The 16,595-nt window shown below is 34.6% G+C and overlaps 1 protein-coding gene across 1 annotated transcript; it reads right to left on the bottom strand.

Moving 5' to 3' along the window:
- Positions 1–2,644: 2,644 nt before the first annotated feature.
- Positions 2,645–15,411, bottom strand: LOC149402189 (P-loop containing nucleoside triphosphate hydrolases superfamily protein). The gene is made up of 24 exons (XM_089609147.1): positions 15,233–15,411; positions 14,280–14,854; positions 14,067–14,191; positions 13,886–13,980; positions 13,545–13,775; positions 13,154–13,232; positions 12,721–12,772; positions 9,385–9,539; positions 8,897–8,967; positions 8,469–8,663; positions 8,331–8,369; positions 7,868–7,975; positions 7,612–7,701; positions 7,377–7,452; positions 6,428–6,524; positions 6,254–6,323; positions 5,311–5,487; positions 5,107–5,229; positions 4,889–4,972; positions 4,449–4,633; positions 4,120–4,258; positions 3,971–4,030; positions 3,658–3,729; positions 2,645–3,158 (listed from the first exon to the last, which is right to left on the bottom strand). Exons 2-24 carry the CDS (start codon positions 14,825–14,827, stop codon positions 3,042–3,044), a joined length of 2,988 nt encoding a protein of 995 aa, XP_089465273.1. The 5' UTR covers positions 14,828–14,854; positions 15,233–15,411; the 3' UTR covers positions 2,645–3,041.
- Between the last annotated feature and the right edge of the window lie 1,184 nt (positions 15,412–16,595).

The following is a 16,595-nucleotide window of genomic DNA, read 5'->3' as shown; positions in this document are numbered from 1 at the left end:
AATAATATTCTCTTTTTATACTTTTCAATATTACTTTAAATTAATTTCATATTAACTTAATATGTTATGCCAATATTAATCTTATTAAACATTAATTATTTTTCTATGTCAAGAATATTAAATTAATTTATATTTATATTAAATATTATGTTAATATTACAATATAAAAATTAACTAATAAAAACAAATATTATTTTGGATAACATTAATAGAACAAAGATATTACATAAACATTGCACTTCGTAGGATAACCGATCCAAATGTGCCTGAGCATTTGCGTGAAAGACAAATGAATATTTTAAGAAGTAGAGATGAATCTTCTCAACAATCAAAAGACCAATTTCAACAACAAGGATATGAAAACTTTAGCCAATACCTCAATAACATCAGAGCACCCAACTCCGATATGCCAGACTATTAAAGATAGTTTTGTTCAAGTAATTTGTGTGTTTATTTTGAATTATGCATGTTTTTGTATTTTTTTCTATTATATGGCGTACGTTGTAAGAATTAATTTTAATTTAAGATTGTATTTTTATAATTATTAGTATAATTGGTATGTATTTTATTTGGTTGTATTGTGCTTAATTAATGTTATGTATTATTATCAATGTCATATTATTTACTCTCTTTTTTAATTTATAATATGTATTTTTTAGTATAAATTATTTAAATCAGGGTCTAAATTACAAATTAATTTTTTTGTGGGTGGATTTGTAATTACAAATATTTCACCCCAAATCTGGGGTGGATGAATAGTTTCACCCCAAATTTGGTGATATACTATTTATCAACTTCAAATTTGGGGTAAAATTTGGGGTGAGTTTGAGCAATCCCACCCTAAATATGTACAATCCCACCCCAAATTAAGGGTGGGTTTGAGATGGTCTTACTGGGAATGACAAGAAAACTCATATCCTCGTAATATTATAGTAATTTTTATTCTTATATTTTCCTAACATGCTACACCGATCAAGATAGTTGGTTCTTTGCATATACTCATCTTATGCCGAATCTAAAATATTAGATCCGATGGCTATGTGGACTTTGTTTGATTCTTATACCATAAGGATTATACCCAAACTATGACTATTCAAAACTTTTTTGACCAAAATCGATTAATTGTTTCTAATTCTAAAATTATAAGTATTTATTGACAAACTAATAAATAAATAACTGTGTTCATTAATAAAAATGTCAATAAATTATTGTGTTTATTGACAAATTTAGTCATAGGTTTGGAATTAGAAACAATTAATGAATTTTGGTAAAAACAAATAATATAAAGTTAAATGATCAGAGTTTTGGAAGTATCCCTATACTATATGTGAAGTATCATTGAATTTCATAAAATCGCTTGACCAATTGAATATGAGAAGAGTAGCCTTATAAAGTAAATTTAGTTCTAATTTTCTTTTGCATACGTTTCTTCTGCAAAAAAAAAATTCCGACATATAGTAGTGAAATTCAAGGGTACTATAGCCATTTAGATTACCTTTCAGCTCAAACACAAATAAGAAATCTATAACCATTATGTGGAAGAAAAAAAAAACTAACAAAAGAAAACGCTTAAACCCTATTTGTTGCAATGAAAATCTATTAGAATCATGTCATTAAGATTTCTGGATAAAAAATAGTTAAAACGTTTGTAACTTTAAACCCTGTATGTTTTACAATTACATGATGTGTAAATAATGTCACACGATCTAATTGTATTATAAACAAGATGAATACCTAGAACCGGAAGCGAAATGGTTAAGCTACGTCTCGTGATTGTTGCCGTTGAATAAGAATTCGATCGGCTCATGTCGATTAGATCGAAGAATGATGAATGACGACAAACTCAAAACACAACTTCGATACCATAAGAAGCAATGTAGCCATGTATGGCGTCATATCTACAAGTAGCAAGGCATTGCAAGAACACTCTGGTCGTTCCATTAGGGAATTGGGTGATGCAGTAAGTATTCCAACATACTAAAGAAGCCGGAGATCAAAAGTTTGCATTGACTTGGGAAAATCCTTAGAAATCGTAGGTCAAGGTACGTACATAGTACGTTCGCAAGATCGAATACAAAAGAACTTCTGAATCTTATAACCAGTGTCTTTTCTTTTATTCTCAATTGAACAAATTTGTTTAGAAAGTTATTTTAAGGGTTCGAAGTCACTTCTACAAATCAATTTTTGCAGGTGTCCCAAGTCAGATCGAACAATCACGAGCTCGTGAAGAATAAAGAAAAACACACAAGATAAGACAAAGGGACCTTACAAGGATTTCTCCACAACCCTAAATTTCTCAACTTTCTGTTACTCTTGACCGATCAATTAACTAGTCTTGACCGAAAGAATAAAACACTTGCACCAACTAATTTTTGCAGGGTTTTCCGACATTCGATTAAATGATCGCAAGTTGCAATCAAACAACTTAATACAACTACGACATGAGAGTAATCAATTTTTAATTGTATACGAACTTCCAACTCATTTTCATTGCTTGATTCGATAAGCAAAGAAATATCAACTATGAATTCAAACTCATGAGAAGAACTCCCGTCGGTTTCATATCAAAGAAATATCAAAGTTCTTCTCATCAAAACAATTCATGTACTAACTTTGATAGTAGGGACTTGATCAAATCAAATGATAACGATTAAATTTCGATATTCTCATTAGAACTTCGCTCACATGTTGAAGACTTGAGTGTGTATATAGCTTAGATGCACTATGAATTTATAGCACATTAAAATTAATATTTCTTTATGTATTAAGAAATAGTCTACATCCAGTATCAATAAAACTAAGAAACTAACAATGCAAAACAAGAATATTAATTTACAGGATACTGGAAAAGAGAGTAAAAAAATTTCCAGAGCGCACCAATATTAACTACCAAGGCTTTTCTTTAAAAGGTCCTCTTTTTTCAGCCATCCAAAAATGCGAGTAATTTTTTTTTCCCAAAAATACCCCTACGCTTTGGACTTCATATGTGTTACTTTTTCGTTTCCCTAAAGGAAAAAGGACTAATTGTAGAGCCTGAAAGGTTATTGATTCACAAATCCAAATCGTGATTTTTGCCTGCTTCCACCTTCACCATATTGTTCATTCCATTTCCGAAGCTCATTCATAGTTGTAGCATCATATGCGAGTGATGGCCCAACCTATAAAAAAAAATGTTAAAAAATCCACAAATAATACAGAACACACTATTCAAAGAAATTGTCATGCTCAAGTAGAAAGATATACAGAAAATAAATTAAACCATTTCCTCCTCTGACATTAAATTGCATATATGTTTTTCAAAGAAACCGAATTTTTTTATATTGAAATCATACCCCCAATCAGAAGAATTTCCTCCTCTTACATTAAATAAAAAAAAAAAAAAAAAAAAAAAAACCGAATTTTTTTTATTGAAATCATACCACCATCCGAAGATGGGAAACAATAAATAAAACTCAATAACTCTCCTCCTAACCCTAATGACTTATTCAGACTAATATACAATATAATACGTAAAAAGAAATTAAATATATAAATTACTAATTTACCCGACTTTGGTCTGACAAAATCATAGAACAAAGACACATCATATCTGACATGAAAATGGATAGGCCACACAGCAGTGCAAGTTAAATTTAAGCGATTTTTTTTTTCTTTTACCTTGGCTTTCGACTGAATGAAATCAGCAAGATTAAGCCGCCTTAGTGTTGGGGCTACACCCTCCTTCCCAACCTGCCATAGAGAATTAAAATCGCTGAATGCCTAGAACCAGAAGCCAAAATTTTTACTCATACTTAATTTCATTATCCACCTACGCTTGCAGAGGAAATTACGTAATTAGTGTGTTTTGAGTTCGTGATATTAAACTGAAATCGAAAAGCTGGTAGGTTCATGCACATCAGGACAGTGACACCATGAGTGTCTAACAGTGTTATATAATTTATAGATTTTAAAAAATAGTTTACGGACGTACCTTCTTTTCTTCCTCTAGAAGCTCCTGGACTGGTCTATATGCCGCAGCAATACAGAGGTTCTGAAAAAAGAAGAGGATACAGTGAGCATTTTTTTAATGTGCGAGCAATCATAGAAAAAAAAAATGAAAGACATTTTTAGGGATTTGACCTTCAAATCACTCCCGGAGTATCCTTCAGTTGCTGAAGCTAGTTTCTCGTATTTGAACTCCGGATCTAAATTCTCTTTCGCAAGAAAAATTCTCAAAATCTTCAAGCGGTTTTCAGCATCAGGTAAGTCTACGTATATCCTACACGAAGCAGCAAAAACTTAGGATCCTGTCTAATATCTGTTGTAAATATATCTTACGCGTCTCCAACAACTTGTGCATTCTTGAAACATGCACAGAACAAACAGAACCTACCTGGCAAAAAAAAAAAAAAAAAAAAAACATAAATATTTATTTTCTACAAGACCACAAAAGCATTCAGAGTTGGAACCTTCTTGGCAAGCGTCGAATCACTGCGTCATCAAGATCAAAGGGCCGATTTGTTGCCCCAAGAATCAGGATTCGTTGACTGTCTTTCGATCTCAATCCATCCCAAGCGGCCATGAATTCGTTTCTCATTCTTCTAGTCGCCTCGTGCTCAAAAGATCCACCACGAGCTCCTAGCAAACTGTCAATCTATACAAAGTCCAATGTGAACACTCAGAATATAAAAAGATGGCATTCTCTAAAAGGTGCTACGTTTTGCCAGGTTCCATTTGAATATTTGTAATATTAATACCCTTAATGGTTAAAAAATATCCCACATTTCAAGTTCCGATCGATAATCTATTAAATTACCAAGTGAGGTAAAATCAATCTCAAGTATCTAGCAGTAAGAAAAAGAAAATTCGTATCGTGACGTATTAAAGATAAGGGAGATAAAGAGCATGCCTCATCAACAAATATAATGACCGGGGCAAGCTTTCCAGCAAAAGAAAAGAGCGCTTTTGTCAGCTTTTCTGCGTCACCGAACCACTGAGAGCCAACGAAAATAAAAACAGTCGATCATTAGTTAAAAAAAATATAAATATTATATATATTTAAAAGTGATTTAAAGTAACTAAGGAAATTCAAAGGAACTGTCTAAGATACAAGTATAAAATGTTTACCTTGGAAGTGAGTGCTGAACCAGTTATACTTATAAAGTTAGCACCAGCTTCTGTAGCAAGTGCCTTAGCAAGAAGGGTTTTCCCAGTCCCAGGAGGCCCAAAAAGTAATATCCCTTTGCAAGGCTGGTTAAGCATTCGCATAGTTAGAAGGAATTTCATCTTAGATCAACAAACAAAAGGACTTAGGAACTCGAGATATCATACGCGTAACAAGTTCCCATGAGAAAAAAGTTCTGGTCGCTTCATTGGAAGAATAGCCAGTTCTTGCAAGGCTCCCTTTACATTTTCAAGAGCGCCTATGTCGTCGAACTTAACACCAATTTCACCAGGAGGAACCACGGATGAAACAAAGTTGCTCTCGTACTCATCCTTTGCAAGACTCTGCTACGATTTGTACAATTAGGACGTGCTTCGGTGTCACTCATCAAAAGTTTTTCTTGTTACAAGTAGCGAAATATAGTGGTAACTTATGAATGTAATCCTTAATTGTTAGAAAAAATACACGGATTAAGCCACTTGGAACGTTTGTAAAGTAGCTAACGTTTAAGGATTTTGAACAAAATAGCCAATTTTTTTATGATGTAGCAATTAATTCGAAAATTGCATTCCTAATCTATCCTTATATTTTAAAAAAAATATAAATAATTGGAATTGATATTAACCAATATACGACTTAATGTTTTTTTTTTTTAAAACCAATATGTAACTTGATAAACTGTTTTTAACATAGGTAAATCATCATTAAGGGTTTGAAGTTTTGAATGGGTTATTATTTTATTTTTTTGTTTAGTTGATTTGATTTGATTCGGTGTAGCAGTGGTTTTCCTCCATAACCGTGGGATTTTGAAATTTTGAAACTCAAATAGGCTACTTTGCAATATATATCAAACTAGAGTACCCTAATTGTTAAATCAAATTTTTTTCACCTTTGCTTAATTTAAGGACATAAGCATATATTGGCCTCTGTCAATATATATATATACATAATATATATATACATATATACATACATTTATGTATGTATATATGTATATATATATATATATGTATATACATATATAAAGGTATTATTGCCTTAAAAAAAATTAATTGAAACAAATTTCAATTACAAGATGCAGCTGGTCTACAGAAAAATAAAGAGACTTGCCTTTAAACTCTGTGAGGGCTTCCGAGATATAGCTTCTTGCTCCTTCATTCTCAAAATTGCAAGTTCGAGGCTTTTACAAATAACCAAGCATTAGAAAACTCAACAATCAAAGTTTCAAGACTGTGCAAACAGTGTTGAAGCAGAAGATGGTGCAAATAAATAAATAATGATTACCTTTCACGAGGTATGAATAACCTTTCCCCTTTGACGGAAGGTAGCGGACAAGTTGATAAGTAATGACTTTTGGCCCAACCAACAACTTTCTCAGCTTCTGCAAAACAAAGTAAAAACCATTAGGCCATAGATATACAGTAAACGTCAAAACCAAAAAAGAATATTTGATTATGTCTTCTAGATCTAATGGTTCCTTCCAAGGTTATGTTTACTTCGCCATTTATGGACCAACCAACCAGTCTGTTTTTTATTTTCACAAACCCGTCACCAAAATATCTACATATACATTTATAAAACAGGTCATCTTTTCCAATGAAGCATGGGGGTCGGTTAATACTAACTTAATTATTGAAGTAGATTTGTTAGAAAAGAATCTACAAATAAAAGATTCAGGGATCTTTCATGGACTGATTCAACGGGTAAAATAGAGCCAGCATTGTAATTTCCCTAATCAACTCATCAATGAGATTAGTGAATCTCAAAGGGATTCTCATTATCCACCAACTCATCTCAACGAATCCAACCATTCAGCTAAGAAAGAAAAAATTTCACCAAAGCAAAATTTTGGATGATTAGCTTTTTGAAATATTCAATACTGTTACTAATAAAATTTAATTTAAAAACAAACCTAGAAGAAAAAATAGGAGTAATAGCATAATAGTCTAAGATGCTATGAATTTGTTGTGAACTTTGATAGTGTTGATCGAATCTCCGGGTAATTGTAGAGACCCGGGGCTCTCCAAAATCCTTTTTCAGGAATTCACAAATACAATGGATTTGATATAATTTCTCCCCTCATTCTCTTCTAATTATACTCTATTACAACTTATCATATTACCATACTAACCCCTAACTAATTATTAATATCTATCTTCACATTTATATCTAATGCATAACAATACTGGCCCCTAACTCAGTGTTGGTACGAAGTTCACGACATAATTCTTACTTTGCTTTGTTAAGACCACACCGTCACTGCATACGTGCAATAAATCCACACATGATAGTTGATGTTCCTCGAGAACCTGAAATGAAATATAACATAAAGTAACCAATCTGAAAACTCGTTTATCTTATAAACCGTACAAATTTCAGTTATCAGAAATGTGCAGAAGCGTTTGGATCACATAAACTCGCCTACTTCATATTTTGAAATCCTAAAAAAACTCCAATTTATTACACACCTTGTTTAATTCATTTAAATTGCTACGCAATATGATGACTCTTCTGTCTTCCTCCACCTGTTTGTGGAATGTTTGAAGGACATCTTCCTCCTAAATAAATATTAAAACGAAAGAAAAAAAAAACAGCATGAAACAAACTATGATTTTCATGAAGAGAAATTTTGAATCTTAATCAAAAGCAATAAAGTTTAACATAATAAGTTCCTCATAACAGAGGAAGACCTTTATTGTAGACGAAGAGGTGGTAGAACTTTACCTTAGGAGGATATACATTAAGAACATTTGTAAAGAGCTTATACATCCCTTCGTCGCCTGAACTCTTTGCTCCTTTCAATCCCTCAGTAAGACGCCTCAAAGATAGAGGCTGGAAAACAAGTAAATTTTTTAATATATCTAAGATGGAAATACAGCAGAACTATAGATAACACATTCCATGTCTTCATCAGAACGGTATATAGAAAGAAATACTTTGACAATATGCGCAGCAGAAATTAATTCACATGACACGGGAACAAAAAACTTTCGAAACCAAATTTTTTATTATCCATCTATGACTTAAGTAATAAAATTATGAAGTATTTTCCAAGGTTAATCTATCACTAAATGAAACACGTAGACTCCGCCAAGTTTACGCTCAGAATTATCATTTTATAATAAAAAAAATTTAAATACTAATCATTAAAGTCGACAGAGTATGATATCAAGATGAAGAGTATTACCAGCTTAGCAAGACGACCAAAATTTGGGAGTATCACAGGCTGTCAAGTAGTATGTTGTGTAACAGAAACGATTAGACTACGTTTGCAAATTATCAGAAACAGAAACACATTGTTAAGATAATAATTCTAAAAGCTTACGTATTTTTCTTTCTCCTTAGTTTCAGATTCAACTTTATTTTGCCCACAAATCAGAACAACAGGACCCGATAACTGGTTGAAAATTTCTTCCACCTTCGCGACAAATTCCTTCCACTTCGATTTTGGAACTGCCCTAGATAACCATTGAGACAAGTCCGGAAAATAAACCACAACTGGTTGCATTGCATGCAAGACCTGCCAGCAAAGCGAAATTTGGTCATTCGTTTCAATTGTGGCATTCTCAAATTAGATCCATAAAACCAAAAAAAGAGACCAATAGGCCCAGTTCAGAATATATAAAATAAAATATTTCTGTTTCACAATATAAACCTTAGGTTCAAGTGTCTCAAAACTAGGCTCAGGCATACGAATAAAATAAGAACAGAAAGGGACTACCAGTAAAATTATTGTCAACGACAAGCACATACCTCAGATAATGCCTCCATCGCAATATAGCAGTCCTCAGCCTGGGTGTCAAGATCATGCTCAATATCCGAAACTGTAAGCCAAGGACACCTTTTGTCAATTTTGTTATACTCGTTTTCTTGTTTTTCATCCTAAAAACTACTCAAGAAGAAAAGCATACTCTTTTCAAAACTATCTTTCAAACATTATGATACTTATTTTTCCTTTACGGATACTTTTATAACAAACTCAGCTACCAGTATTAGAACAGGCTACCACAGAAGATCAGGGAAAAATATAAAATACAAATAGTAATAGTAGTATATTATTTAAAACATAATTAGAAAGCAAAATATATGAAGTCGCGGTGTAGAAACTAAATAGGTTCTGCAACGAAAACGAAATGTTATGGCTTCTTCCAAAATCATGACGGGAACAAAATGATAAACGTGTGCAGAAGAAGACATTAAAATCTGTTTGCTAAACTAGCTCTTTCTAGAAGAAATGATACCATCGATCCAATAGACCCGTGGTTTATCATGTTTCTTCTCTTCGTTGTCTCCCTTACTAACATCATCAATTTTTTCATCACTCATTTCCAAAATTACCGCAGCTCGATCTCCGTTCACCTCATATACCTCCCCACGTGTGCCCTTTGACAAAGTTCTACAGAATGTAACAATAAAGTCAGAAACTACTGAAAGAGTTTTTCATGCACAAAATCAATTCAAAAAGCTTACTATATCCACAACATTCCATGTGGCACTTAATTGATCATGAACAAACCCAAGCGCATCAAATTGTATTATATATATACACATCGTTTTCTACCGTTGGAACAGTAAACTCACAAATGAGACAGGGTGAAATTCACAGGCAATAGAACTCGCTAAAACAGCAGGGTAAATTCGGAACTGAAACAAACTAGTGGCCTAGGTCCTGTCTCCATGTTAATGTACTTCATACACTCCCATCATTCTCAATCACAATTCATAGCATACACTTCCATAAAACAAGGATAAAACATTGATACAAGGTGATTCAGTGGGAATAAAGCAAGTTCAAAAGAATCATGGACAAGGATAAAACAAATGTTGGGTACAACAGCGAAGAATTTGTTTCTAACCTTACAAATAATCCAAAGAGAAAAATTCCAACATTCTATAAACTAGCAGATGAAGAAACATGCAACCGCTATAGAGGACAAGCCAAAAACTACACAGCACATCACAAAATCAGAGCAGATCACATCCCTAAGTTTCCCAGAAATAATGCACCATATTGCAAACCCCAGAACCTTATAGCAATTAGTATAAGTTTTATAATTAATGAAATAAATAAATATTTGAAAATTTACTCGTTTGTTCTCAGCAGTAAAGCGAATAGAAAGTATGTATCCGACATGCAAATGCATTGTCATGAGAGAAAAAAAGAATGGGACTCTCTTGAGAAAATTCTTTAATTTTTTCCTTGCCATCAACAGTTTATGACGTCGATGATTCAGCAAGGAAGAACCACAAATTATCCCCTCCAAACTCTAAATGCTTTGTATTATGTGATCCTAGCAGTTTTCTATAATAGCTCTTTTTTTCATTTTCTTTAGAGACTATAACAGAAGGTTCCAGCGTTGGCTCCTACAACAATCAGTTTTTAGAATATTTTGAGTACATGACAGCGAGTTTTTCTTCTCCCATCTAGGCAGATCACAGACCCACCTTAAAGGAATTTTGGTATAAGCATTTATTGGACCATCAGTTGGGCATTATGTGTGTCAATGTCAGGTGTAGGTGAGCCCAGAGACATGATGGGATGAAATGACGCCAAAAAGTTTAGGACAGACCATAAACGACCTCAAAGAAGATTACTACAAGTTTCTGTTATGTCAAATGCCAGTAAAATCATTTAGAATTCGCTTTACTATAAATATTTTAACCAAATAGTCCAAAATAACATGAAGTGTATTGTGTTTGTACGCTCCTACAAACCCGAAAAGTGATAAATAAGCATCAATCCAGAACACAATCCCAGAAGAAGAGCTATCTAAGCTACTCTCATCACACAGCATATGACCTGATAAGGATTAGTGTTGAAGTGAATATGTTGACAAAACCATAAAGAGAATATGATACCCCAGTGGAGAAAAAATATGTAGTACGTTGTCATTAAATAAGTCAGATAAAATAATTATTTTTTAAAAGAAACTCTGATCTTTTATTGATTGAAACGGCATAGCCGTAGGCAGTACCGTCAGATAAAATAATCACTTATATAGAAACTGCATTTCACATCAAAAGCAGAAATATGCAAGGACTAAAGCTCAACATTGATATATCATGTACTGAAGTAAAAGGAGAAAAGCAACATCCGGACATCAAATTAAAATGATAACTAATTCGACTTGGACTAATTCGACTTCCATGTCATCATATTTATACGAAAAATAAATTATTTGTTCACTTGAATGCTCTAAACACTAGAAGTAGAGCATAGGATATCCTCATTGTAATACGTAAGAAAAAACAGAAACCGATGGCTACAGCAATGGAAAAATCCTTTAAAACGCTCTTCAAATGCTACATCATCTAATGACAACTAGATCAACACAATCCATAAAAAGAAACTTTATCACTTAATTAGATGGCGCCCACAATGGAAGAAGACGAGATCATGACATTTCAAAATATGATGAGGAATCACAGGACTTTTATCTTATTCTAGCGTATTTCTCAATCTGAATGTTCCTGATATAAATAAGCCACTGACTTTCACAATGCTATGGGACCCTTATTCATTATCCATATCCAGGAAGATAGAACTATAGCTTTCCTGAATAATAACTCCAACCCAGCAAAGTCAACCATTACAGAAGCTATGCATACCAAATTTATGTTATTGCTATATATCTGAAGTAATGAATAAGGTATTACTACAACCAACTCAACCTTTTTGTTTCACAAGAATCGGCAATCGAAATGAGCAACTTTCGACTTCCGGGAATCTAAGAACCATAAAGAAACAACAAAAGATTTCCAATTGCATTGCACATAAACCATGGACTGTTGATATCCTCAATTTTAGATGCCGGCATTGACTCTAATAATTAAGCACCACACAGAAGAGCAGGCTAGTAAAAAATTCACTTCCATATCTTATTAAAGCAAGTTTTCATTGCTAGCAAGAGTTCTAAACCCTGCCCACAAATTTCTAAAACAGGTGATATTTCTCTAAAAACACAAATGTTCTTCATCGAAAAAGATGCAAAAATCGGCACAAATCAAAAGCACAAGAGCTCAATAAAGAAAGTGCCAGTAAAACTAACACAGAAGTCAAAAGAAACAAAATCAGAAGAAATCAATCATGGTTGATCTGAAACTTAATACAACTGAAGAAGAAAATGAACTATTTGCAAGTTAAATAACAAGTAAGAAAGAAGCTAAACATTTTTTCTCAAAAACTTATTGTGCCACTTCAGCAGCTTTATTTTACAAAACACAACCCAAAAATAAATAAATAAAAACATATTAGAGCTGTTATTGTTGTTACTATCAAAACGTTAGGATTATCAACTCTCTACACCCCATGAAGCACCCAACTGGCCATAAGACGGAGCAATTTGCCCACTACATTAGTCAATACTTGATATCTCTGAGCAATATAAGCTCTACTTCTAATGCTCATTAAAATAAATAGTTATTTAAATGCTCTCATGCTAAAGCTAGTTCTTTCATATGCTTTTGACAATGACATCAAACATCATGAAAGAAGATTCAACAAGATCTATGATTTTGACAGCACATAAAATATAAATAATCCAAATGAGAGATAAAATCAAGGTTCGCTGCATGACCTGTTATCAGCTTCAACGTACTCGGAAGGCCCTACGTATTTCACTCGATCACCTTGAAATACGTGAGAAGAACTGTGAGTAACAAGAAAATGTTTTTTTGGGGGGGGGGGGGGGGGAAAGAGACTGCTTGCATAATAAATAAATAAAAACAAATATATGAAATGGGTGAGTATCCTCAATTACACGTGAAAATTAAAATTATTAACGGTAATGATTTACCAAAGTTACTATATATATATATATGACGAAGTGGAGATGTTATGAAGTCATGTGAAAATGCATAATATGTTAGTAAATTGGAAATATAAATATAACTTTACTGACTAAACCATGTTACTGACACTTTTTCTATAACAAATTATTGACACAGAATGAACAGCATTAATGCACAATTTATTAGTTCAACATCATATAAATTATTCAGATGTTTTACCTCTCCTCAGCGCCCGTTGGGATTTAGTAGAATCCACATCTGAAGACCCAGAAACACTAGCAGATGCTCCACGAAGATTCTGATTCACAAGCATTTATAAATAAAATATATAACAGTCAATAGTATTTCTTCCAATTACTTTTTTGTTGCAAGAAATATCATATGATTCTAATCCTATTATTATTGTAATACCAGACAATTCTAATTAGTACTAAGAACATGCAAGGAAGAGATAAATGAAACCTAAAGTTTTACAAATTCACAGCTACGTCACTGATGCATGCAATATAATCGCCTTTTACTAAATTGTTTCGATAATTATGTCAAATAACATCATAATCCACTCAATATCTAAGAAGTTTTCGCATAAGAAGACCTGGTAAAATTATACCTTCTCAAAATTTTCAATACTGCAGGGAATAAGCTTCTTAATGGCCGCGTCTGCAACTGCCTCCAAATCAACTTCATCATTATCGGTACCATCTGACTTGGCCTCACTAGTCCATTCCTCTTCATTACCCGCCTCATGTTCATCATCGGCCTCTGATTCCGAAGATATTTCCTCAAGTTCAATCGTATCATCATCCGACTCACTCTCTAACTGGTATTCATCACCAAAATCCTATACCAAACAGTAAATTTAACATAACCACTTCGCTCTTTAAGAAATTCGAATTTTTATCTCAAAAATCTTCTTGATACGCTCAATTATGCTCATTGCATTAGCCTTACAAAAGGGGCAAGCACACTGCTATCCAACACCAGAAGAGGAACTTGTAAATCTCTCGAAAGGGCCTTGACTAGTCTTTCACGGTAAAGCTCGGTGCCTGTGGACAATTATATTAGCAAATAAAGAGATAGCTGGAAAAAGCTCACTGAAAGTTGATAAACCTGCATCAGAATCAATACGAACCTGGTGCACTCTGGAGCAGTATTCTCCCACTCGAAGATTCCAATCGTGCACCATAAGAAGCAGTGAATCGTTTGTGTTTCAAGTGGGAAGCAGCGCATTCCACCAAAATATTTTTGGTGTGTTCACTGGCAAGATAATGATAATGATAATTTAGCAAACTTCATAGGCAGAACCAAACAAACAATAGAGGGAAAACGAGTTGAAAGTAATTACTGAAAGAAGTAAGGAAATGTGTCCCATGAGACCGTTATCTTCTCCCAGGGAATAACTCTCCGCAAGAACTCATTCTTAAACTTCTCACGTCTAGTCAAGAAAGGCGACTCCTTCTTTCTACCCTCAGCGGAAAGCTTCTCGTTCGCAAGCCATTCTCTCTGATCTTGTTCCCCGAGCCGAGCATGTGCATCAGAATTTCCTGCACCTTCTTTAGCTGCTTCTTGACAACTTTTTCCTTTACCGAAACTAATCTCCTCCTTTACAGGCACATGATCGTTCCCACTCGCACTTTTTCCGTCGCCTTCCGAACTATAAGCTCGCAACTGGGCACCATTTACAAGGTTCCGATTGCAAGTCGATGCAATACTTCTAGATGTGAGATGTCCTCTAACCAAACTACTATTTTGTGTGAACTTGTCTCCTGAAACCACTCTGCCGATCGAATATTGAGAAAAACCGCCATTTACACAGGACGGCCTTGACCAATATTTTGAAGGCTGAAATGCCCGGCGTATCTGATTCCTACACTTTATCCGCCTCAGATACATTTCGGCTTCTTCTCAAACCCCACAAAACTGCGAAAAATAGTTTCATTAGTTTAAATTGCTTCGTACCAATTGAACTTTAGCAAGTTCTGGTTTTAAAGAGATACGCTTAACAGTTTTTTGCTAATAAAACCCTACAAAACTGTTTTCTTATAGCGCAAAGAATTTGCGTTCCGAGAAATAAACGGGATGCATTATCATATCACAAAACATGCACAATAAACGAAATTATATTAGATTCCGAATTGAAAAAACTTAAGCAAAAATTTAAAATCTTTCCAGAGTTCAAAACCAAACGCAAAAGAGAAAGTTAAAGCGAGCTAGAAATGAAAGATTGGAACTTGGGGCAATTGTAGACTAATTTGGACGAGCCAAATGTGAAAATGGGACAAGAAACTGAGCAATTACAGAGTTCGATTATCGCCGTGAAGCTCTGGACTTCTACGCGGACATTTAAGAGTTAGAGACGCGAAAGAATGTGCGAGAGTCCAGGAGACGAAGCGGGGATGAGCGAAGAGACTCTAGTTCTATGTGAAATACGCAGTTTCTGTGTTCAGTTTTTTTATTTGTTTGTGAATTTTTTTTTTTTTTTTCCTGCTTAGAAGCCTGTCTGTTTACTTTTGGATTCTGTGTAGGTTTCGTTTAGTATTTGGGCCAAAAGCCCAAATGCTCTTCATAACAAAAATAAGGAAATAAGGAAATTTTGTTGGGGAAATGGACAGATCTATTCATAACAAAAATATTCTTTGGTCAAAAAAAAAATATTCTATATAATTTGGTCAAAATCTATTTTTTTTTTTAAAACGTGGCCGGCACCACGGAAAATATTATTAAAAACCCTCACTTAAGTGGTGGAGGAATACCGTGGTTACATCAAGGACTAAAACTACGGAGGTCGTTCACGGCCTCTTGAACAACATTAGGAGGGGCCGATCCCAACCACCTGACGCCCAGATCAAAATTAAAAGCACAACTAGCTAGAACATGGGCAGCCTTATTACAATCCCTTGTATGAAAATCAAAATTCAAGCTATCGAAACTAGGGAGGAGAAGAGTAATATCTTTTATAATAGTACCTAGTTCCGTAACCGGCACCTCACGTCTTTGGAGCGCCGATATCACCTCAAGGCCATCCGATTGAACGATGACATGTGGCCACCCCATATCCCGCGCAAAAATCATACCTTGGAGCACAGCCGAAGCTTCTGACAATTGGGGCGAGAGACCGAGCTGAATAACTGTCGTTTCTGAACCAAGAATCTCCCCCCTCGCATTTCGCGCGATTGCCCCAAGCCCAATCCGGCCCTCATCCGAGTGGACTGCGGCATCCACCGAGATTGCCACTTTGTCTTCCTGGGGAGGTTTCCACTGTCTCGGCGGGGCTGCCTCCCGTTCTCCCTTCTGCCCCCCGCACGCTTCTTGGTAATCACGAAGGAACAAAACCGACCATTCTATGAGGGCGTCTGGTGTCCACACCTTTCGCCCGGAGCATATATCATTCCTGTGATTCCATAATTCCCATAAAATAGTAAGAAAGAGTTCAAGGGAGCGTACCTTCAATTTCGTCGAAGCAAGGAGGAGCAAACCAATTGTGTCGTCGCCCCGAAAGCACCGAACAATATCTTTAAACCCACCAAGCTTCCACACCTTCTTAGCCCAAGAGCAGCCCCAAAAAGCGTGAAAGATAGTTTCCCCTCCCGTATTGCACACCGGGCACCTGTCATCAAAGGTAATATGGCGGTGTCGGAGGAGAGACCTCGTCGGGATCCAG

This window comes from Urtica dioica, chromosome 3 (assembly GCF_054948205.1).
Source record: "Urtica dioica subsp. dioica isolate 48M chromosome 3, U.dioica_male_clone48M_v1_H2, whole genome shotgun sequence".
NCBI lineage: Eukaryota > Viridiplantae > Streptophyta > Magnoliopsida > Rosales > Urticaceae > Urtica > Urtica dioica.
Note: the sequence above shows the minus strand (reverse complement) of the source record. Positions and strands in the feature narration are given on the sequence as shown.